Below are 25070 nucleotides of genomic sequence, written 5' to 3' on the forward strand. Positions count from 1 at the left end.
CTATAACCACTTCAAATCATTTTCTATTTCTACAACAAAATTAAAGAAAAATCTAAAAACAATCCAAAATCAAATAATTTTTAAACTTTTATTGTCAATATTAAAATTATTATAAAATGCTCAAAGAAATTTAATCAGGAAATTAACAAAACCACTACAGAATGATTCCTGCTATCCACTAAAATAAATAAAGGAATTAAAATTTAGTATGATTTCTATTCATTCACAGATAAAAAGCACCTCATTTTTAAAAGACCATTATCTATTTCTCTCCCAGGCTGTGAGGACTATTTTGTTTACTTGACTTTTAATTTTAACATGGCACAATAGGCTTTATCAGTGAAGGCAGTATCATTGGAAATATTTTAGATTGTTCCTTACAGACTCTTTCTACTTCATGAATGAAGGTATCATATATTTAAAATTTAAAACATTACAATATAATAAATACCTTTTAATAAGATACGTGTCAAAATAAAAATACACATTAAACAGTTAAGTTTATTTTTTTCCTTTATAAATGAGAAATTGATCAGACTCATTCTATATTTTCCCTTCTTACCGTGTCTTACTTTGCCAGGAGAAAAGGTTTTATGTTTTATGTTATTAATGTTACAAATCCAATTCTAAAATATTGCATCAAAAAAAACCAAAAAATACCAAAGGAGACAATACAATATCTTAAGCCTGTATTTTCCTGAAAATATTTATTAAAAGTGGAACTAGATTTATTTTAAGTAGATAACAGGAAAATACACTATTATAATGTTTATGTATTTAAAATAATCCAAAACAAAATAAAAATACACACTCAAGAATGGCACCCACATTATTCAAGGACAATGCTATTTACATGTATACAAACAACTGTGTGACTAAATAAATGAACATTTTCCTAAAACATGCATATTATTAGGTCTTTTATAATTAAACTTATAAAACCAAGCTATTGCATATTATTGACTGTCATAATAAGAGCTTTCTGCACATCAGGAGAGTTAAAACTTTAACATCTATAAAACTGAAGATAAAAATACATAATCAAACTCAGCATTTCACTAAAAAAATCTTACATATCTTAGCAACTTGTCGTATTACATGTCGTCAAACAAATGGACTCTAAGATGCAGTTATTCTTTTCTAAAATTTTAATTTCTAGTATTGCTCTTTAAAAGCCATTTTAATCAAGTCACATTTCCTGGATAAAATTCACTCCGGGTTCTGAAAAACTTTTCATTTGCCACAAGCAATTCTGCCTTGAGTGGTAAAGCTATAGCTTTCTTAATCTTTTTTCCTTTTCAAAGAGAATGAAAAATATGCAGAGACTTTCTTACTGACTCATTAAATGTAAAATTTAATAGAGAGTATATAACAAAATGTTGGAATATAGTAACAAATAAGTTTTCATGGTTAAGTACCACTAACTGGCTATAACCTTAAACAAGTCATTTAACTTCTGTATGCCTTAGTTTCATCTTTAAAACAAAGACTTAGAAATTAAAGAATTAGAAATTCTTAAGGTATTTCTAATTGATAAATTGAATTTTCCCTAAATCAAGAGAACTGATGTGAATTAAAACAGCATAACTGAACTAAACCTCCCCTGTTAGAAAAAATACAAAGACCATGTCCAAAGCTCAACTTCCCAAACCTTTCTAGACCTATTCACTCTTCAGCCAGACCAATAAATGTCCCACAGAGTTAAAACCAAATATCTTAGTTACCTAAATTACTTTTAAATTACATTGTAAACCCATCAACATATATTAAGTCTATGCTACAGTTTTCCTACATTCTAATTTACATTATTTTCACTCTATCTACATTCAAGATAATCTGTACAGTTAAGGGAGGGGCCTACTTAATATCCTTATATTTCTAAACACCAGTAAAAGTTAAGTAAAATACAAAGAGCAGAATATTAATAATTATCATTTTCTGCCAAGTTTTTAATCAAAGCATGCTGAACGCTATTTATGGTATAAATACAAGGCAAAGGTAAAAAACTAAATCCTGATGATCAAATAAATTTAGTTGTATTTTGCCATCACTTAAAAAAAGAGAGGAGGAAGAGGTCATTAGCAGAAACCTACTTAGGTAATACTGTACCATGATATTTCAGCAGCTCCTGTGAAAAATTAATATACTGTGAAGGAGTATTTTGGTACTAGTGCAGTGCAAACTGCACTTGTCTAACTATGGGCAGCAAATGAGGCACTTAACTGTAAAGTAGAAAAATAGGGTATATTTAAGAAGAAATTCAAAATTATTCATAAAAGATAACTAGCATTATTCAAAAAGTAAAAAATTCAATTTTTATTTATCATGCATTCAATGATACACATGCTTCACTAGGGAAAAACCCTTTTGAATGTAAGACTCCTGTTTTGTTTAGAAGAGACAGAAAACATTTCCTTTTCAAGGGATTCTAGATTTCTGAGAATAAAATCCAAGTCTTCTGAACCTGAGTACTACATATTTATAAACTGAGAAAAATACATCTTATCATACTGGAGAAGTATTTCTAACTATCACCAAAGTGTACCTTGAGATCCTCAACTTTATTATTGAAGGATCAGAAGTTTTTATTTTATATAACTTCAAAGATGGGACCTAATGACTGTAACAGAATAATGAATAGATATTTAGCACCTAAATTTAAAGAACACTTAAATATTGCCATAGTTTTAATAGTTGTATGTCCACAGGTTGGGAGAAATCAGATATGTATTGTTCAATGATATTAGAATATTCTCAAAGACTAAAATACAAAGCTTCCAAAAATCATCCTTGGTTTTACAAATGCATCTATCTACAACATTCAAACACAGTCTTATTTCTTCCTGAAGTTACAGATATGTATTATTTTTAAGAAGTAAGGTTTATTTTTTTCTTAACCACAATTAAATTGTCTTCCAAATGTGGCATTTTTCAGAGGTTAGATAGAAAATGGTTCTTTTTAAAAAAAGTCATTCATATTCTACCACTAGTATTACTTCAAATGTTCACTATGATGCAGAGGTCAAAAGTGAAGTGAATGGCCATGGACCTTCTGCTGAAATACATAAGTAAATATAAGCAGGAACAGAGAAGATGAACATACATTAATTTCTGGCAATATATTGGCACATAAATGCTTATCTGTAGGGTGAAAAAGCACTAAATAAAAACATGAACGTTTGCCGTGACATTATTCCAAGTGAACAGAGCTTAGCATCTCCTTTCTTCATATCTAACACAAATAGTCTTAGATTGCCTCTCTAAGTAAGCTTGATTTTAATGCTGAATGAAACGCTTTATTTCATGTGTCAAAACTGATGCATGACATTAACTATAGTTTTCCACGAAACCAATTTAATCATCCCCATTGAGAAATCCTATAATCTTACCTTTTCTTCCTAAATTTGCTTACAAGAAGGCTTTCCTTGACTCAGAAGGAAGTGAAAAGGCTTATAAAAAACATATTCTTACTCCAAGGAGACTGTCTGGCAAATTTTAATAGTTCAGAATCCTCATATTTGTCATTTATATTCACTTTAATAAACTGCATTCCTTACTATATAACTAATTTCCTCAGATACAGAAAAAACAAAATTCTCTTATGTATATCTTTAAGCTATATTTTTCTACTTTCTTTAAGATATTCTAGTTTATTTTTGAAAGGCAATGAGTACATAAAAGGAACAGGAAGACTGTTGATACAATTCAGTTGTTAAGAAATAACGTGCATATACCTCTCAATATAAATACTGTTTGGTATACTATGGCTAAGTAAAAAGCTAGCAAAATCAAAATAAAGACTCAGCTCTAGAATCTGGAATCTAGAATCTGGAAAATATGAGACAAGAATACAAATTCTATATAAGTAGTAACAAAACTGAGCGGGGGAGCATTCTCCTTCAAAAAAACAAAAAAGGCAACTGAAAATACAGTTAAGTGAAGTGGATTTCTGCTTCCCAAGAGACCATACATGCTACACAGTAACACCAACATGCAATACCTGAAATGTGGAATCACATTCTGGCTGCTGCCCTTGAACTTCTGCATTTAATTTATAATTTTCTGGTGTCTGGCTGATTTCATCTTTCAAAGTAGGAGATACGCCATGTGTCTCATCTATAGAAGCACTGTCAGACAAGGCACCTAACATTTCCAGGGAACAAGCTATGCGAAGCTTTCTATTTCCTGTCCCTTCATCAAAATTAGTCCTCTCATCAGCATCGTCTAGCTGTTGAACTGAAGTTAAATATTGTTCAAGCAAACTAGTATCCTGCTTATTGTTTGAGCTTTCCTTACTCAATTCACCACTTTCTTTGCTAACATCCCCTAAATCTGACTCTTGGCCATATTTGACTGTGTCAATGGAATTCCCCATTATGGAACTTTCACTGCCTTCTGCGGAACTTTTTTCAAAATCCAAAGAATCCTGCAAACACTGAACTTGTTCTGTGAGGGAGGAATGAAAACCAGAGTCTGGAAATTCTGGAAAGGATTTCTCTTGAGGAGTTTCACCAGGAGCAATGAACCAATCAGAATTTTGATCAGAAGAGGGTTCCAGACTTTGGGGGGAAAATGGAGATGGCACCAGAGTACTTGAGATAGGAGGAACATCAGTATGCCAGGAACTTAGACGTTGGTCCATGGTCTGTTGCCAAGCTTGTAGAGACCTTACCTAAAAACCAGAGGATATGGTTTTATTTTAAAATAAAAATCATACCTGTTTTACGATTATCCTTCGACCTTTTTTCCAGCAGTCATGCAGTTAGTAAATGGTAGAACTGGAGTTAGAAACTGCCTGATTCCCTTCAACCTTTCCATAGCACCCCCAGCCTAAACCAGGCTGGCACAAGTGGTACATGGCCTTGGTAACAAAAGGCCCTCACCAGGAGAGTGAGGGTGGGCCAAAGCAATTCTCTTGTTTCTACTGGAAAAACAATCAGAAGCACAACAATACATGTCTAGCTGATTAAGGGGTTCAAAACATACTCAATATACACTAAGGTTATTCACTAGACAGATTAGAGCCTATTAATATATCTCTAAAAGAAGTCTCATTTTAGATATCCATGCAGGGATAAGAGTTTTGAAGTGTTATCTAACAATACAGTATATGTAACTTTCTAAAATATCTAAAAATATCCCAAGTTCTTGCTAATGGGACCTTTATGTTTTTAAAGTATAATTAAAATTTCAAAATTTTACTGAAAAAACTGTAGGCAAGAAAGTTATAGAATTTTTAATTTCCCTTTGACCATCCTCCAAAGTAATCACTGATAGCAGTTTGATGTATATCCTTCCAGACCTTTTTCTATATATTTTCACATACAAAGGGAGCCTTTAAAACCAAGTAGAACCCTAAGTTGTGCAAGTTCTGTATCTTGTTATTTTAGAGATCTTTCCACGTCAGTCCATACAATTACATTCTTTTTAACTGCTCCACAGCATTCCACGTTATTATTATTATTATGTAATTTATTTAACCATTCCCCTACTGTTGGTAATTACAAAGCCTTAAAAAATCAATAATTATTTTTAAATTTTATAGGTCAAATCCTATTATAACAAATTCTTTTATAAAAATATTTCCAAGAAATTATCATCAAGTACTCAATGCGATTACAATACTAGTAAAGCCAATTGCCTAAACTAGTCCTAAAGTATGCTGTTTCAAACCCTCTCTCCCAAGCACTCATGTATACTTTGTAGGATGTGTATTGTAGCCATCATATATCATCTTAGTCACCATTCATTCAAATATTCCCAAAAGATAAAAACAGATAGAAAGCTACACAAGACTTCAAATTGGTTTTTTAATATCCATTGAAATGCTATAACAACATCCCTCAATGAAGCCACTTTCCTTCAACTTTATCTTTCACCAAAATTATAAAAACACTTTTCCTCAGATTAAATAAAATGGAACAAAATTCACTGTCCTAGCTCAGAGTTGGCAAAGAGCACAAAGCACATCCTTAACCTTGAAAAAGGGTGCTTAATACTCCTGACTACTCTATGATTACTACCCAATGAATCTAGAATTGTCTTTGCTCATATATTAGGTAAATCAGCAGGAGGGGGTTTACCTGGTTCCAAAGGAATCTGACAGCCTCTTCTTGTACAAATTTTTTAATACGTTCTTCATCTCTTTCTTTTCTTAATCTACAATAATTCGAAATACATTATTGAGAAAAAGAAAGATGCTTTGACTTGCATTTCCTATTACAACTACTAAAAACATGCACTGTAAAGAGACTGATAATCTAATAGTAGTCCTTTACACATTTAGAATATCTAAGCTGAAACCTTAATTTTAAACTATGACTCAAAGTAGAAGCCAAATGAGATGTGACTGAAATTCCAGGTATTAATTCTACAAAGTATTTCCAGTAATAAAACATAAAATAAAAAATAAATATTAAATGACGCTTTACTTGGCTTCATTTTCCCAGACAAATACACCAAAGCAGCAGGAGGTGCAGAAAAGAGTGGTTATTCAAAGCCTCCAAAGCAGTTAAGTATCACACTTAAGTACTCAGGATCACAGCTTGAAACACCCTCTTCTAAGAGACTAGCAGAACTAATGCCAACAAACTTCACTTCCCTGTTTGCCCCAGTCCCTGTCATACTCCTCGACATCAACAGAGCTCCTCATCCATTGCTCCTCCTCATTCATTAAAGTCTTAGCTCTGGGCTCACTGCTGCTGTGTCCATACTCACATCTATTACAAACCAAAGGTTCCTCTAGTTATCATTTTTCATCCAGACTGTCACCATTTTGTTCTGAACTTCTGACCAAATTCTCCACTTTCTGTAGCCCCCCAAAAAGCCTTTCTCCTATGCTATCTGGGATTCCTGAATTGTAATCAGCAAACTCCCTAATATATTCAACTTCTCTCTGAACTTTTCCTTAACCAAAGCAGACCTACTTCTGAGAGCACTGTAGCTCCCTCAAGTGGAAGCTGTTTTTTTCTCTCATACATCAGGGTCAGAAGATCGCTTCTCACTGCTGTTTTGTAGATTCTTTACCAAAACTCTTTGTCAAGTACTGACCTCCCATTATCTGCCCCCACTCACCGAAGTCTAAGCACCAGTCTTTTGCTCTGCCACATTCCCATCATCATTTTTGGAGACCTCAACATTCACATGGACGCTCTACCTAAAAATAATCCACCCCAAGTAAGTCGAGCATTCTCATAGTCTCACCATACACCAAATCATTTTGACTATGCCACTTTCAAAAATAATTCCAAGCACCCAACATGACCACTACTTTCCTATCCTCCCAGTTCACTTGCTCGTGCACCCCACTGCAACAATCTAGACTGCTAATCTTCACCTAGACCTCCAATCCAATGACTTTTCCTTCTTGCCTCCACTTCCTTTTTACCTCAAGATCATTCCAGGATCTATCATTATTACCACCTCCCAAATATCTTCAGTCCCTTCCTCTCTCTCTCAACCATATTCACTTGGGAGGGAAAGTACTGCTTGCTGAACCAAGTTAACCATACCTGAAACAGGGCAGAATAGCTGAGAGTTGCTGAGGAAAATCATACAACCTGACCTATTGTTTTGCACTTCAAGTTTCTCCTCACATTATCCAGCAATCCTCCTCCAATCTCCTCATAAGTTCACTTTTAAGATGACTACCCCACACCTAATACTTCTCTCCTTACACGTCTTTCACCCCCTCCTCATTTTCAAGTGTTGACCATGTCATATACATTATAGAAAAAAGAGAAGCATCAGAAGGACTATCCTATCCTCCCACCATCAAACTTACCATGTTACCTGTTCCTGCTCCTACTACAGGACACTTCCCCTACTTGTGCAATGGCTCCCTTCTTCCCTCACTTTCTCAAGAACTTCAATCCTGCACTTCTCCCTTCTTTCCTCAGTACCATCAGTTTTCTTCTCCTTATTGAATCATCCCCATCAACACATAAATACACTCTATATCTCCCATTTTAAAAGAGAATCTGCCTAAACTCCAAATTCTCCTCCAGCAACCACCTACTCTCTTCTCCTCAAAGCAAAACTTCCCAAGAGTTGGCTAAACTCTTTACTGCACATTCACTATTCAACGCATTCCAAACCAGCCTTCATCCCCCCATGCCACTGAAGACACTCTTATAGGAAGGTCATTGTGCGGTAAATGGTTAACTCAGCGGGAATGAGATGTTCAAACATTATACATTCCAGAGAGAGGACTGGCCCTTGACTGGCTCCTGGGAGATAACCTCCACACTCTTGGAATATCCTGCCTGAAAAGAGTATCTTTGTACACCCGGGGGTCTCACCCACACCAGAGAGTTTATGCTAAAAATGTGATTTCTAGTGAACACCTGTTTTGTTCACTTGGGGCCCTGGATCATGGTATATCAGTTTGTTCTCCAGGGGTCCTGAGGTCTGAGTAGTTAAGGTCAGACCTCAGGACCCTAGAAATCCTGAACCCCCAATAAAAAACCTGGACAGCAAAACTCAAGTGAGCTTCCTTGGTTAGCAATACTTTGTATGTGTCATGAAACATCATTGCTGTGAGAATTAAGCCCTGTCTATACAACTCCACAGGAAGAGGACAACTGCAAGCTTGCACCTGGTCTCTCCCGGACTCTGCCCTACCCGTCTTTCTTGTTTGTTGATTTTAATCTGTATCCTTTTGCTGTAGTAAGCCATAACCATGAACAGAACAATCTTCCTGAGTTCTATAAGTCATTTTAGTGAATCATCAAATCTGAGGATAGTCTTGGGGACCCCCAACACAGTCACCAATAACCTCCAGCTGATAAACCTAGTGTATAGTTCTCTGTTCTCTCCTATGGCACACCTCATTTCTCTTGAAACACTTTCCCCTGTTGGAGCTAAAACACATACTCTCCTAGTTTTCCTATCACTGACTATCCCTTCTCAGTCTCTTTTGCTGTCTCCTCCTCTTCCACCTAATAATCACAACAAATATTGCTAGTTGGAATACTAATGAAATCCTAATTTTTCTGAGTTAGCAGAGAGTATCTCCAGAATTTTAGACCCTTTGGAAACTCTGCTATTTTCTGTAATTGTTATGTCATGTACTGGGTTCTAAATAGACTTCCTCATCTTTTCATTTTTATACTTACTCAGTTTTTCTACATTTTATGTATCTTTCTATGTTTATGATTATAGAAGTCTATAAAGCTCACATTCATTCAACATTTATTGCTACACTGCATCTATATTACCAATTGCTGTGCTAGGGATGGAGATGCATATGACATCTCTGCCCTCAGGATGATTTCAGCATATTGTAGGAAACAGACAAGTAAATTAACAGTGGCTATGTGGTGTAAAAAGTGTCATGTCCACAAAAACACAGTGTTCCAAATCAACTCAAAGAATCTGATACCCCCAAACCAACAAAATAACACTTCAACAGGACTTTTGACCCACCTCCTTATTTCATCAGTTAAGCAGACAATGTGCTCCTGCATTCTGTGCAGCCGGATTTCATAACGCACGTCTTTGGCTTGAGGGTTATAGTTCCTGGCATAAAAGCCCCGCCAACATGCCTGAAGCTTGGTGGCTGCTTCATTCAATTTCTGAAGAGCAATTTTATCTTCTCCCAAAGCAACAGATCCCTGGGTTAAAATCCTGCAGGGAAGTTTCTCTGAAACTATTTGAGATACGGTTTCTTCACTATCTGGCTGTGTATGAGAGATAACATGCCCAGCTGACTCAGGAAAAGATGTCAGACTATGGTCATCATTCTTCAAGATAGCACTGACTATTTTTGGCTCAGGATAAGATAATATCCCAGCTTTCTCATTTACCTCTTTACTGATCTCATTTTTCATCATTTGAACAGAATTCTCATTTTCAACCCATACAGTCTTTTCCTCTTCCTTATCCAAGTCCTGGTTTTCCAGCCTTTTCACATATTCATCTGCAACACCATCATCTTCTAGGCCCAAGTTAATACCTTGCAACCTCAGCTCAACTGTAGGTGATACTGGAGATAGTCCTGATGCAACTGGCATAAAAGTAGACTCTGAAGAGAGAAGACTACAGTTTAACTTGTCCTCATCTGTCTGTATGTCTTCCAGGTGCAGGTCATTTCGAGAATATCTTGTAGAATGTACAGAGGCTGGAAAGTTATTCTTAACAGCATATAACTGATCATCATTACTGCTTATCCCAACCCAAGAATTGACTTGGATAACGGGTTCTAGAAGAATCAACAGAGTATATCATTTAAAGCACTAAATGTTAAAAGAGTTTTTTTAGTTGTATACTTTTAACAAAATCTAATCCCTGAAATATGGAAAAATGTAATAAAATGCCTTCAATGATTTCTTCCAATATGCCTAAAATATCAAACCAAGCATTTTTACGAAAATGAATTTTTGCAATAATCATAAAAATAAAATATATACGGAAGGTTAAAGTCTTTGTAATGTTTTTAAAAATTAGAAATATAATAGTTATAATGTGCACACATACAAATATATACATATTGCATATATATACATAGATAAATATAAGATCCAAATGATCACTAAAGTTAACAAACTAATAAGAAAATACATACTTTTTTTCTGTTTTATTATAGCTAACAAATCAAACAACTTAGAGAAAAGGGGATTGGAAATAAATTAATTTCTTACCACTTTCCTGGACTATCTGGCAGTCTTGAACAGGGCTTGAATGCTCAGGTACAAGGTGTGCCCTTGTTTCAGAAGGAACAACAGAAGTCAATTCTTCATTTTGGCTTTGGTTCATCAACTGCCTCTGGTGAAACCTAAAAATCAATAACATCTGATGTGATCTAACACAAACCAAAAAAAGAAAGCTTTCCTGCTTCCAAGGTAACAATGTCAAAAATGTAGAAGTTTATAAGTTTTCAAGGTAGGTACCTTTCATCACTGCCAAATTATAAAGTCTCAGTTGAAAGCATTGGATAGAAAAGGTTAAGAAACATATTTAAATTGAATAGACAGGCACCCTCAAATTCACACATATACACATCCACAAACATTTAAAGGCAGGATCTCTTTCAGCTATACTTCTTAATGTTAGTATTTAAAACCCATATGAAAGACCTACGCTAAAAGGACAAATACATTTTTTAAAAATCCCTTTCCAAGGGCTAGTTGGTTAACTCAGTTGGTTACAGCATGTGTTACGACACCAAGGTCAAGGGTTCAGATCCCCTTAGCAGCCAGCCACAGAAAAACAAAAAACAAACAAACAAAAAAAACACTCCATTTCCACATAACCTACTGCTTGGCTCTCCCCACTGAAAAAGTGATTAGCCATATAATTGCTGAGGAGCAAGCTGGACTATACTGTGTAGTTCACCTTCCGAGCAGGACTGCTGGAGTTACAAGGGGCCTGAGTGCCCAGAAATGTGGACTGTGGCACTTCCCTCAGGCCTACTATTACCACAGGAAAGACTCAGGTATTTTCACTTGTGAATTCACTAACTGCTACAAATAAATGGGCTTACCTCTGTTTGCTCAGAATTTTCTCTAGTTTGGCATCCTCTGCAGTTTGAAGACCCAGTGCAGAAGTGAGAGGACAAACTGTCGCCAGATACTGGACAAGCTGGATGTGCTGGCCAGGCCGATATGCTCTTCCCTTGCCTTGACTATAGAGCCATTCAGCTTTCAAACTGGAATTGAGGGAAATGAGAAGAGGAGATAGCACCAGGGTAGGCGAGACACACTGTTAAGCAACAATTATCTTTCTTCTTAATTTATCTTTATAACACCACTGGATGTTTTTCGTAAATAAAATTCACTTAAGTGTTTTAATAATTTATCCTTCTAACTCACTTCCCTTACTCTAATAATGTTTGAAACCTTTTTTCTTGCTTAGGGGCACTTCCATAGAGTTGCACTAATGGTTCCAAATATTTTAAAATTATTTCCAAAGAAGCCATGAGTATTCCCTCCATTCACTCTGTCATACTGAAGTACTAAAGGACATCACTTGCATTTAAATCCATTAGCTCATGACAGTTTAAAAAAAGAAAAGCTAATTGGTCATAGTTGGAGGATGCTAGTGAGTCACCAACTCATTTTTAAAAACTGGTAAATTTCAGATCACTGTACCAGCCAGCTGCAAAAACAAACAAACTGATAAATAAAGGGAGAGAATTAAGTATTATTAATTCTACCTTTTCTATACAAACAATACCAACAGGTAACCAAATAGTTACTTTATAGAAGTATTCCAGCTAATTAAAAAATGAATGATAGGGCCGGCCCGTGGCTCACTCAGGAGTGTGGTGCTGACAACACCAAGCCAAGGGTTAAGATCCCCTTACCGGTCATCTTTAAAAAAAAAAAAGGAATACCAACTTTCTACAAAGTTCTGTTCCCATAAGATCTCTATCTAAGTAATACAGGTCTCCTGTAAAGAGTAAAACAAATCTAAACAAATGCAGAAAGAACTCCAAATACTGAGGTGTTACACAAAGGTGCTAGTCTTTCCACAGGTGTACTTAACTCTGAGAAACTACTCAGCCAAAGCATCACAAAGTTGGGTTACTACTCAAGTTACTCTTTTGGGTGACACACACCCTCAAGATCTGGCTACCCAAAGTTATGAAAGAACCTGGGATACTTTTCATAATGGGACAGAATTTTAACCTGGATGCTCTTAGCAGTTAGACTGGGAAGATTTAAAAAAAAAGCAACTTGAAAATTACTTCCTGTCTGTTTGTCCCACCATTATAACTTGGTGATTTCTTGTAGATAACTTGTTTTGATTGCATAGATGGGACTCTGAACTTTGGACTTTTGAGTTGGAACAAGTTAAGACTTTGGGGATGAAATGAATGTATTTGTATGTGAAAAAAACATGAGTTTGGGGGGCCAGGGGTGGAATGCCTTAGGTTGAAGGTCCCCCAAAACTTAATCCCCACTGTAACTACTGAGGGTGGGAAATCCTATTGTGGTAATTGAAAGGTGGAGCCTTGAAGAGGTGATTAGATTGTAGGACCATGCCGTTGTAAATGGATTAAAAATGGTGGCCATGAGCATGGTTTGGAGGGCTTTAAAAGGAGAGTAAATGAAGAGGTTAGTATCTCCTCTGCTCCACCATTTTCTGCAATATGAGACCACTGGGTCACTGTTGCCACCACCAAGACCCTCACCAGACATATTCCCTGCACTGTGGACTTCCCAGCCTCTGAAACTGTAAGCAATAAATTTTGTTTTCTTTATAAATTACCCAGTTCTGTGTATTTTGTCATAAGCAACAGAAATGGACTAACACATTGTCCTTCAGGGCAATTCCCAAGGTTGAGCAGGAAACTGTTTTGAACACTGCTCAGGCCAACCATCAATTTTTAAGGCTCTCCTTAGAATAACTCCTCCCTCCTGAACAGAATACTTCCACAGTTGTTTTAAAACACGGGAACACTGTTTACAGACTACAAAGTTGTCTCAAACATCAACTGCAACAGCATTTTCTCTCTAGTGTGGCATCAACAACAATCTAGGTTCCTTAGTTTGAATATAACCCTATTTATCCATACTTGTGTGGACTGACATTTGGGTTATTTCCAGTTATGAGCCATTATGAATAAGGCTGCTATGGACATGCATGTACATATCTTTCAGTATATCTAAGAAAATTATAAAAATATATAAGGTATATACCAGAAGTAAAATTGCTGGGTAATAGGGTATAGGTATGTTTAGCTTCAGTAGATTTTTAGTTTTTCAAAGTGGTTGTACTACTTATACTCCTAGAGTAGTGTATGAGAGTTCCAAATGTTCCACATCCTTATCAACACTTAGTATTGTCAGTCTTTTCACTTTTAGTCACTCTAGTGGAAGTTGGTTGGTTTGAAGACTCTATAATAACTAGGAAAATAAACCTTTCTGAATTATCAAAAAGTCAGTATAGCAATTACCTTTAGTGGGGAGGGGAGTGAGACAAAGGGGATCCATGGGGTTCTGGTTATATTCTATTCTTATTCTCAGTGGTGATTATAAGGATATTTAAAAATATTATTGAAGAAATATCATGATTTGTAAGAATGAATATGCTAATAAATAAAAAATTTAAATAAAAATAGAAAAAATATATTATTGGTAAACTATAACTGAATTAAGTGATACTTTGCAATTTTTTATTTTTATCTTTTTTTTCTTCTTTTTTCTAACATAAATATTGTAGAACTTTGCAATTTTTGAAAATGAGATGAGAGAAAGAATCTGTCTGGAAGCCTAGTCTTCCCTACCTCCAAAAGTCTCTGAAATTAAACGTTTATAAAACATTACAGTGAAAGCTCAAAGAAAATTCAAATTCACCTTAAAATCACTTGGACTGGGTTAAAACAATTTCCACAGTATGAAAACATAGGCTTTGTATCATTATTCACCCATTCAACAAATATTTTCTGCATTTACTAACCCTCACTTTAGTTTCAACAAACTCTTCAATCCCTAGTCTCTACCTTTACATAATTATCATTATCATTTATTAAGCACCTACTATATGACCAGTACTATGCTATATACACTATGCTTAATCCTAACATCCTTGAAAACTAGGTAGTATTATCCACATTTTATAGATGAAGCAATTTAGGCTCAGAGAGGATAGGATCTTGCCAATGCCATACAGCTAAGAGGTGGCAGGGAAAGATGTGAAGCCCTTCCCTTGTCTCTCTTAACCAGGTCTTATCTCTCTACCCAGGTCTTTCTTTACACCAAAACTTTATCTGTGCCCACCTCACCATACTGCCTCTCAGATATGAAAATGTTACGAATCCCAATCCCACAGAAAAATCCAACAACTGTAGAGAAGATAATCCAAGTAATCCCATATTCCAGCTTTGAACTTGTCGACAGTTTGAAACAAAATAAGGTTTCTTCTCAGAGCAACAATTACTGCAGGAAAAAGGAAAAACCACGCTTTTCTGTAGGTAAACTGGACCTGATATATGTCCCTCACCTTATACCAGCACCACCACTATCTAGCTCCTAGTTGCCATTCCTCATTGCCCCCCCCCAGCTGTATTCAGCAACTACATGAAACAGCAGGAAGAAGGAAAAGAGACATGCTGTCTGTAATCTACTACTCATCCTCCCATCAGGAAACCCCTCAAGTAACTACCAGCAATCTCTAATATAGAAGGACAAAAAAGTGGGGGGAGAATGTATGTGTTGAGGCCATGAATTCATGTGTGCATGTACTGAAAGTGGAAAATGAAATGAGGCATAGTAAAGAGAATAAAGTCATCTCGACTCTCACGATCCCCTCCAAGTTCACCCCTTCTTGTTCACATCCTAGTTCCTTACCTCCCCTAAATCTCTGATCCCACTGATCATGTGCCAGTGTCCGGAAGACCCCATCCTGTAGGGGTCCCACCTACAAGCTACAGAAACTATCAGTGCTCTATAGATGAAGGAGTTCCCACTTCTGCTCTTTCACAGGTACGAAAAAAGGTAGACCAATTAGCATATCTGCTACCAGTTCCAAACTGGAACTCTGCATGCATTTTCCCAGAGTTATCATTACAAAGGATAATTGGGTTCTAAGATATTATTAATACGGCCTTACATATATGATGAATTATAAGCTTTTGTGGGATTGATGTGAGATCCTACAAAGCATCCATAACATGGTTTCTATGCAAAAGTGTTCCAAGCTCCAAAGAACTAATAAAAGAATTTTTAGAAATCAAATTGTTGTATGTTCGGCACTATGTTAGACTCACTAGCCCTAACCTCTGGGGCTGCTATTTATTTCTTATCTTTTGGAAAGAAAAGAAAATACTAAATGACCAGCACAGTCTGCTATATGCTCTTAATTTCTAAATGTACATTTTAAGAAATATTCAATTTATTAATCTGTAGTATGCTAGAAATGGTCTTTTCAGTAACTTCCATGACTGATATGACATTAAAGAGGTCATGTTCACCTTTCCTTTTGAGAAATCACATATCCATCTAGGACTCTGAGGTTTAAGCACCAGCTGACGATGTACGGCCGATAGTCAAACCCTGGAATGGATGGTGTTGCCATCACACAAGGATTGTTCATGATCGACAACTGTTCCAATTCAGTTAAAGATGACAAAAAAGAGACCTGGAACAAAGGATATCTTTGTTGAACAAAATGGACTATTTAGTGTCAAGCACAGGGCTTCTGCTGATTACACATCTTTGGCAGCATTTTAGAATATAACAATTTCTCTCTTTTTCTGTAAAAGGATTTTCTATTATCCACTGACTTCCAAAATTCCAGCAATATGGCCATCTGTCCCTGCTACACAAAGTCCCTTCGAAAGTATCAGCAAGCACTGTTTCCTAGCAGAGAGAACCTTATTTTGAAAACATAATAGTAGGCAGGGAAAGGTAGACAGGGTGCCTTAATAGCCCCTGTAATATAGATGTCCCTCTACCACCAATCGCTTCCCAATGGAATGCTAATTTGAGCATTACAAATAAAATTAAGCCTTAATAACCCACTGACATGAAGGAAAACTAGAAAGAAAAATAGTGATAATCTAGAGCCAAGTGTTTCATCTCGATGGCAGTTTCTTCAAAGATGCTCACAGTCTAAAAATGAGTTCACAACTCTCTCTTTCGTCTCTCCTGGACTTTCCAGATTCTTGGATCTCATAAAATACTCTCAAATTTTACCTCATTTAAGTCCCGGATTTCATTTTCTGCCAAAGAAAGTATAGCAAGACTTCTGGGTAGATAAGCAGGTGCCATTCTAAGAGAGGTGATGATGTTTCCATGTAAAAGCAGGGTCTTGAAAGTAAAAACAGCATGACTTACAAATGAAAAGATTATAAATTGGTCTATTTTGACAATATCAAAATGATGAATACAAGAATAAAGGGATTGTAGTGGATTGAATTATGTCCCCCCAACACTCACTGAAGCTTGAATTGTATTCCCCAAGTTTTATGTATTAGAAACTTAGCCCCCTCTGTGAATGTTAAGAGGGTGGGAAATCCTATTACGGTAATTGGAAGGTGGGGCCTTGAAGAGGTGATTGGATTGTAGGACCATGCAGCAGGGAATGGATTAATAATGGTGGTCAGGGCTGTGGTTTGGAGGGCTTTACAATGAGAGTGCAAGACGAAGTTAGCTCTCCCTGCTCTCTCTGCTCTGCCATTTCACAATGTGATACCCTGCCATCACTGTCACCACCAAAGACAGATTTCACCAGATGTGTTCCCTGGATTTGGGACTTCCTAGCCTCTGAAACTGTAAGCAATAAATTTTTTGTTTTCTTTACAAATTACCCAGTTTCAAGTATTTTGCTATAAGCAACAGAAACGGACTAATACAGGGATCTATTATACTTCCCCTCACACACAAATAAAAGAATGTTAATGCTAGAAAAGTCCTAGATGCCCTTTTGGTCCAACTCTCTCTTTTCATGTCAATGACCTAAGCTCAAGAAAGTTTAAAAACTTTTCCAAGAATACATGTTTGATGTAGCAACTAGCATGCTGTGAAATTTAAGTTATTAGACATTGGCAATTTCCAACACACTTGCTCATCTACTTTTAAAACATCAAAACATAGGTGAGAAAGATGAAAAAAAAGTCACTAAAACAATCGTGTATAAAGCAAATTTTCCAAGAGAGAGAGAGATAACTCCCAACCCATAATTGGCAAGTCTAAAAGCTAGAGGGGGCTGGCCGGTTAGCTCAGTTGGTTAGAGCACAGTGTTTTAACACCAAGGTGAAGGGTTCAGATCCCAGTACCAGCCAGCTGCCAAAACATAAAAACAAAAAAAAATAAAAGCTGGAGGAAGGTAGAATGTGCTACTTGCAGATGAAGCTGACTCACACTAACTCAGCAACAATCAAGTATAAACTTAAGATTCTGAACACTCAGGAATCTGATCAGATAATCATGCTTCCATACAAGGGAAAAAAATCGAACCAGCCCGTGGCTCACTCGGGAGAGTGCGGTGCTGATAACACCAAGGCCCCGGGTTCGGATCCCATATACGGATGGCCGGTTCGCTCACTGGGTCAGTGTGGTGCTGACAACACCAAGTTAAGATCCCCTTACCGGTCATCTTTTAAAAAAAAAAAAAAACAAGGGAAAAAAACCTAAAACGTTCACTCATCTTTTGTTCATTTGAATTCTCTTAGCATCTATCAGGACAACATCAGACTAAATCACCTACCTTCAGGGAAACCAATTTAGATAGATCACCTATCTGGGGTATGTTATTGTCTGATAAATCGAGGTGCTGTAGAGATGTGCAGTTATTGATTTGTTCCACGGCCTATCACAAGAAAAGCATCACATTATTTAATGCACACAAAATGAAAAGATAAAATTCTTCTCTAGTTCCTTGTAGCTGAGTCTCCTATCTCTTCTCCTTATTACTGGAAGCAGAGCAGCAGCACTTAGCAAAAGAAAAAGGAGGCAGTGCTCACAGAATTTAATAAATTGTCATGCTGCAAGCTTCTACTTTCATTATCCCTTTTAGAGGGGTACCAAGCTGTTCATAACATCCCAAATATTTACAGCTTAAAGAAACCTTAGTGATGACATAGGACAATTGTTATAGAACAGAGTTTGCAAGTTAAGAGTGAAGCCAAACAGCTGGGATTTAAATCCTGGCTCTGCAACTTCCCAGCTGTGTGACCTTGAGCAAGTTATTTAACTTCTCTGTGCTTCAGTTTCCTCAACTACACCTACCTCATAGCTGTCATAAGATTGAATGAGTTAATACAGATAAGGTGCTTACAATAGTATCTAACAAATTAATTGCTCAATAGAAGGCAGCTATTAATATCACTTAGGGCATGGTGCTGATAACAAACAAGGTCGAGGTTTTGATCCCTGTAACAGTCAGCTGCCAAAACAAACAAAAAGATGGTATCATTTAATCTAGTACCCTCACCTAGCATACCAAAAAAATAAGATAGAGATATTTATTAACTTACCCAAGAGTATATAATTACTAAGTGGTGGAAATAGAACTAGAATCCAGATATCCTGACTTTTGAAACAGTATATTCTATACGAATAAATGAAAATTTTAAAAGCCAGTATATTCTCCATTATACCATTAATTCAGCATGATAGTCTCCCTCCTGACCATTCTACTGTTTGATCTACTTTTTTCTAAGTATATATAGATTCTTTATTCATATTTAAAAGAATATCATACTGTATTATGTGTTTCAAAATTAGATTTTTTTTTTTTTTTAGTTTATGTTAACAGAGATTATCCCCGGGGAGTAGGTACTTTCAGTTTTTATTCTACTTATTTCCATACTGCTTGAATTTCCTTTTTACAGAGAAGAGTTTTGTATAATTAAAAAAAACCAAAACATAATTACTAAAAATAATAAACAATTCACCTTGAGATTATTTCCTGCCAAATTCAACCATTCCAAATGTATTAGTTCCTTTAGCCCTTCCACATAGCCAATGCTATTATGAGGCAAATTTAAAACACGAAGTTGCATGAGTTTGGCCACACCCATCATCCGTACCAGCCGATTATTAGCCACTGACAACTGTGGAAAGGAAACATATCATTACTCTTAAGAACAAAACATACATATATATATACTTTCACAGTAAGGTGATTATAAAGTTTGTTTAGATGGCCAAATGTGACCAAATATACCAACCTAATTTGTACTTCTCACATTGTCTAAATATTCTACAGTTAAAATATTGGGGGGTTTTTTTGTTGTTGTTCTTAAGCATTAGAAAATACTGTTAAAGCTAAGCAACCCACAGCAGCAACTTGAGAGCAGGGTCCTTATACTGTCGCAGTCAAAACCTAGAACAGTGTCAGACATGTTAAGAGGGACCCAGTAAACATTTTTTGAATGAGTAGATGAATAAATGAATAAACTCTTTACTCCCATCATGAGGTAAAAGGTTATCTTAGCAACACAATATTTTGCCAATATAAAATGTTTTCTTTTTTTAAACAATGCTTCTTTTTCTAATCTATTCTAAATGTAACACATATGTGTTCACCTTCAGGAGAAAATGTCATGTGAAAATTTAAGGCAACATTTACTGCTTTCTAGGTCTGCACAGTCACTTTTTGTCAGGTTATTTTATTGTTTTATTTTGTTTAAAAATAAATTGATCTTATGTAACTATTTCCCAGATAGTAATACCCACCTGTATTAATCGTCTGCATTTCTCCAGATTTTCCAATTTAATAATCTGGTTTTTATCCAGAATCAAAGTGTGAATATCAGCTTCACAGAGTAAATTTGGACCTAATTTCTGTAGTCCCTGCCCTGACCAATTGACCACTGATCCTTGAAAAGAGAAGGGAATTTGTTAGAAAACATAAATAAAACAAATACAACAGCTAGGAATAGGGATGGAATTATACTCAGAAAATCTCTACACGTTTCAAGTTAGAAAACACTAAAGCAAAATAAATATCAAGATTTTAAAACTAAAGCAATCTTGAGTCCTAAATTGCCACAGATTGAATTACTCGCTTTTCCTTAGAAATATCAAATTACAACTATATTTGTGATATTCAACTCAAGTTTCTATGATACAATACTTTGGAATCCTTCATACTTAGTATGAACTATTATTTCCATATTTGTACCTAAGTAATGACAGCATTTTCTAAACGGAACTAAACTTTTGATAGAGATCAACCTGCTTACAACCTAACTACCAGTATGTACAAAAGTGTCCAAACGATTTTAAAAATCAAAACATAGTTCAATTACCTCATCTATAAGATAGAATAATACACCTATTCACTAGGTTGATGTGGGAATTAAAAGAGAAACCATATGAACAGCCACTCAATAAAGCACTTCAACAGAGCAGATGTTCAAATCCTGGCTCCACCAGTTAACCACTGTGATATCTTGGGGAAGTTGCTGATCACTTATGGCCTAATTTTTCTATTCTGTAAAATGGAGACAGATGATAATCCCTACCTTGTAAATGTTGTTCTACAGAGAAAATGAGATAATGTAAGAAGGCACTGAGAACATCGCTGGCTCTTAAAAAAAAATAAAAAATAAAAATAAAGTGCCCTATATATGTTAATTGTTATTATTAAGAGTTAAGTTAGGGGGCTAGAAAGTTGGAGCTTAAGAGAAGCAGATATCACAGGGGGCGGGACCAGACCGTCAATTTCAAATTTATACTCAGATTATGGCTACTAAGGGAAAGAATTATGCGATATTGGCAAGATTGCTGGAGGGTTTCATCATTTTTCCACTGTCTAACGGCTCTTAGCATGTGTGGGGTCGTGGACCACCCGAAAACTTGATAAAAGCTGTGTACTGTCCCAGAAAACTGCACATCGTTTGCACACAATTCCAAGTGGCTGAGAGGTCTCTTAGAACCATTCATCAACTTCTTCCCCAAGAATTTACGGCTCCCACAAAATGAGCCCCTGGTCTAAGCCTTGAAGTCGGGCCTCGACCCCCGGCCCTGCCCCCAATCCAAACGGCTGCTGCCATGCCTCGGAGCCGTAACCAAAACAAAAGGAGCTCACGTCCGGCGCCCCAGAGAGATATTTCTCGGGTCCAGTAGCACCCACACCCCGCGCTCTGCTGGGCAGCGACGAAACCCGATTCCGGAACGAGGAGTGGAGGACTGTGGACTCTGGATCACCCCCAGATTCTATCAGGCCCACCGGCCACTTCAAAGGAAGGGTTCAAAGTCAGTGTAGGGAGCGGTGTCTGAGGAAAGGTTTCCTGAACGTTCTAGGAACCTAGGGTAAAGGAGGATGGATAAGGCGAAAGAGGGAGATCCTACATATTTCACTTGGGCACCTGGAACTCAAAGCAGATGTCCAAGAGGGTCACCGCAGCCTGAAAGCCTCCACCCTGCTAGCCCCCGGAGCGCGGGAGTCGGGGAGTCAGACCGGCGAAGAAGGCCCGGGGGTTGTAGTCCCCGGCTCGGCCATCGCCGCAAGGCCCGAGACCTGGGCAACGCATGGGGACTACAACTCCCAGAGGGTAGCGCGCATTCGCGACGCCCACAGCTCAGCATCAAAAGAACTGGTCCAAAATTAAAACTCTAAACCCAGGCTTTTCCTATCCACCAGGCAACTATTTAGTTCAGCTCCATGGGGTAAACCTTGGGACTCAGAGATGGGATCGCCTTACCTTCTCCGGGAGGAAAAGCCGCGTCGTCGCGCGCCACCGCCATACTTGCCGCTTGCTAATAATACCAAGCAACCGTCCTCCAGCGGCTCTATCGAGCTTGTAGTCTGGAGAAGGGAGCCGGAAACTACGACTCCCAGGATGCACCCAGAAATGCCCAATTGGCTGCCTACTCCTAATGATGTGAAACCGGAGTTAGAATCTGAACGGAAAAGAAAAAAGAAAAAAATCTGAGCGGTAGTGAGCTCCTCAACCCCCTTATTTGACAGATGAGCAAACTAACTGCGTTGTTAGGTGATAATTTCACTCCCTTGTCCAGGCGAAATTTTATTCTTTTATCATAGGGATGATTATAAGGACGCTACTAAATCCACATCGAATTTGAGAGCGCACCGTTCTCTGTAGGGGCTGCCCCTTCTTTTGACAATTCCGAATAAGTCGAAAGTTTTCAACTCTGGTATAAGAATGATATGAGCGATCTTGATGAGATGGTGAAAATGAATGAATATATTTTATTTGAAATTTTGGTGAAGTATTTAGGCCTGGCCGGTTAGTTCAGTTGGTTAGACAGCGGTGTATAACACCAAGGTCAAGGGTTCAGATCCCTACACTGGTTAGCTGCCAAAACAAAAAAGGTAAAACATGCTGAAATAGAAACTTTCATACAGTATTCTTAAGTGGTTGTTCTCGAATATTTAACAGAACTTTTGACTTGGGAGTATAATAAGTTTGAACCCAGAATTTTTCCAGAGAGTATTCAAAAGAAGTATAACATATAGTCTGCAAACTCAAGAGTTACATTGCCTAGTTGCAGGGAGTAAGCCCGCACTTTTGACATAACTATTACATGCTAAGTGTTGTTACCTTAACTATGAACTCAATAAGATTTCAGGAAATGGAAACTATAACCTTAAGGAAAGACTTGCTGGAGGAAGTCAAATGGAGCTAGGGCTTAAAAGATGGGTACACTAAACTGTTCAGAAGTAGTAGGAGAAAAGACATTATTAGCACAGGCCGCAGATGGAGGAAGGTGGTAATGAGGCTGCGGTCACAGGTGAGAAACTAACCTGATAGCACCACAGAATATTCAAAGGGAGCTTCCACTTTCTGTTACCAACTCCCCCATTTCCTCTTGCAATCTTTATTCTGAATGCCGCCTTTCTGAAACAGCAATCTCCAAAGTCTCTGATAATTTCTGTTTAGAAAAATACAGCAACTCACACTGAGACTAGCAGGCACTAGATTCTTTGAGCATTCCCTCTTTTCTGGGTTCTCCTATCTGCCCGACTGCACTTGCCTTAACTCCTTTTCTGTTTCCAAAGAGAGAATTAAGAGTATGATTTTTTTTCCTCTAACCAAGAGTCCTAGAGAAAAGTCTTATTGTATGTGTAAGAAGAAAGCAAGCCTGAATACTGTCTCCTACTAACTCTCGTTCACTGGAACAGGGTGTGAGGATTGAGGAGAGGCAGAAAGAGTATACAGTTCTTTCCAATTTAGCATGGTAAGGACTTGGGAAGGGGATCCTGGAAGTTTAGAGGATACTTGAGGAGCACAGGTTTCTGCAAGTTTACAACAACAGCTTAAACAGAATCTTGTCTGGTTCATATGCCCTGGGATCCTGAGGAAAGGGCCAAAGGACTCCTTTTATGGGGATAACTAAGCATAGTCATGGCTGTTAAAGAGAGGGGCAAAATGTTCCTGGGCAAGGTCTCACATGCCCAAGTGACCCAACAAGCCTTAAATATCACAGCACAGAAACTCTCTTGGGCTTCAAATACAGCTTTTACATTTTTTTTAATCTAAAATCAAATTGCTATATTTAACTAAACTGCCTCATTTTTGTATATATGTTAAACTCTACAAGCTGTGACCAAATTGGAGGATTCTACTAATTAAAACTGGGAACCTCTCAGCAAGATAGTATTTCTTGGGCAGGCCCAGGCCCTACAAGAAAGACTTTCCTTCCTATCAGCATAGTCAGTATACATGATCCCTACAACAGCTAATCATCCTGATTCATCTCTACCATCTTTAACTCATCTGCACACTGTTACTGGCAAGATCAAGTAAAACAATGCCTTTTACTGTGTTAATTCCCTCCTCAAAAACTTCCCACTTGAAATTCAACTTTCAAGAGCCACCATAATCTGGCCCTACTTCCCATCATTTATTTCACTAGTTTTCATTTGGTATTTTTGAGTGAGGAATTGACATAATGAAACATGTTTTAGAAAGGGTAAACTGCTCACATAACAAGGATGAATTGAAAGGGAAAATAGAGACAGGAAGGAGACTTGTAATAGTGGATGGTAACCTTCAACAGAGCGGTTTCAGGAGAGTATTATATACAAGTTTAGATAACAAAAACAGACTAAATAGACAAAGAAAATGGAACATTTGTGGGTAGTGAAATTTACCCTGACAAAATGAAGGTGATTTTCTAATTAGAATTGAACTTATATTAGAAATAATTCTAATAAGTTTGAAATTTTCAAGGTTTTTTTGTTTTATTGGCAGCTTGCCAGTATGGGGATCAGAACTCTTGACCTTGGTATTACCAGCACCATGCTCTGCCAAGCAAAGTTTTGAAGTTTTAAAACTAAGAAGTTACAGTATTAATATAAAGAATTTGGTAACACCAGGATCAAGGGTTCGGATCCCTATACCGGCCAGCCACCAAGAAAAAAAAAGAGCAAAAAAGAATTTTGACACTATTGAGCTAGGGCTGGGTATGGAGCTCACAGACCCCTCAAGCCCGTTGTCCAGACTTGTCACAGACCCTTCACACGCAGGTCTACAAGCTAGGTAATCAGCAAAAAGATCATTGGAACTGTAGGTTTGAAAGCATGGCCACGCAGGGGAGACACCAGAGGCAGTAAATGCTAGCCAAGTGGCAGTGCTGTGTGTGTGCCACTAACTCCACCCACACACAACTTATTTACAAAGAATGTGCCACACCACTCCCAACCAGACC

At 37.1% G+C, this 25070-nt stretch overlaps 1 protein-coding gene across 2 annotated transcripts; it reads right to left on the minus strand.

Annotated features, from left to right (window-relative positions):
• Window positions 1-107: 107 nt before the first annotated feature.
• CEP97 (centrosomal protein 97) lies at window positions 108-22183 on the minus strand. 2 transcript variants are annotated; one of them, XM_063104314.1, is made up of 11 exons: window positions 22100-22183; window positions 20127-20269; window positions 19343-19501; window positions 18154-18255; window positions 16641-16754; window positions 15917-16083; window positions 11483-11647; window positions 10641-10774; window positions 9427-10201; window positions 6084-6159; window positions 108-4672 (listed from the first exon to the last, which is right to left on the minus strand). In XM_063104314.1, the coding sequence occupies exons 1-11, from the start codon at window positions 22140-22142 to the stop codon at window positions 3974-3976; spliced, it is 2577 nt and encodes an 858-aa protein (XP_062960384.1). In that variant the 5' UTR covers window positions 22143-22183; the 3' UTR covers window positions 108-3973. The 2 variants fall into 2 exon arrangements, with proteins under 2 accessions (XP_062960384.1, XP_062960394.1); XM_063104324.1 differs by lacking the exon at window positions 22100-22183 and adding an exon at window positions 21484-21893.
• Window positions 22184-25070: the final 2887 nt, after the last annotated feature.

This window comes from Cynocephalus volans, chromosome 1 (assembly GCF_027409185.1).
Source record: "Cynocephalus volans isolate mCynVol1 chromosome 1, mCynVol1.pri, whole genome shotgun sequence".
Lineage (NCBI taxonomy): Eukaryota > Metazoa > Chordata > Mammalia > Dermoptera > Cynocephalidae > Cynocephalus > Cynocephalus volans.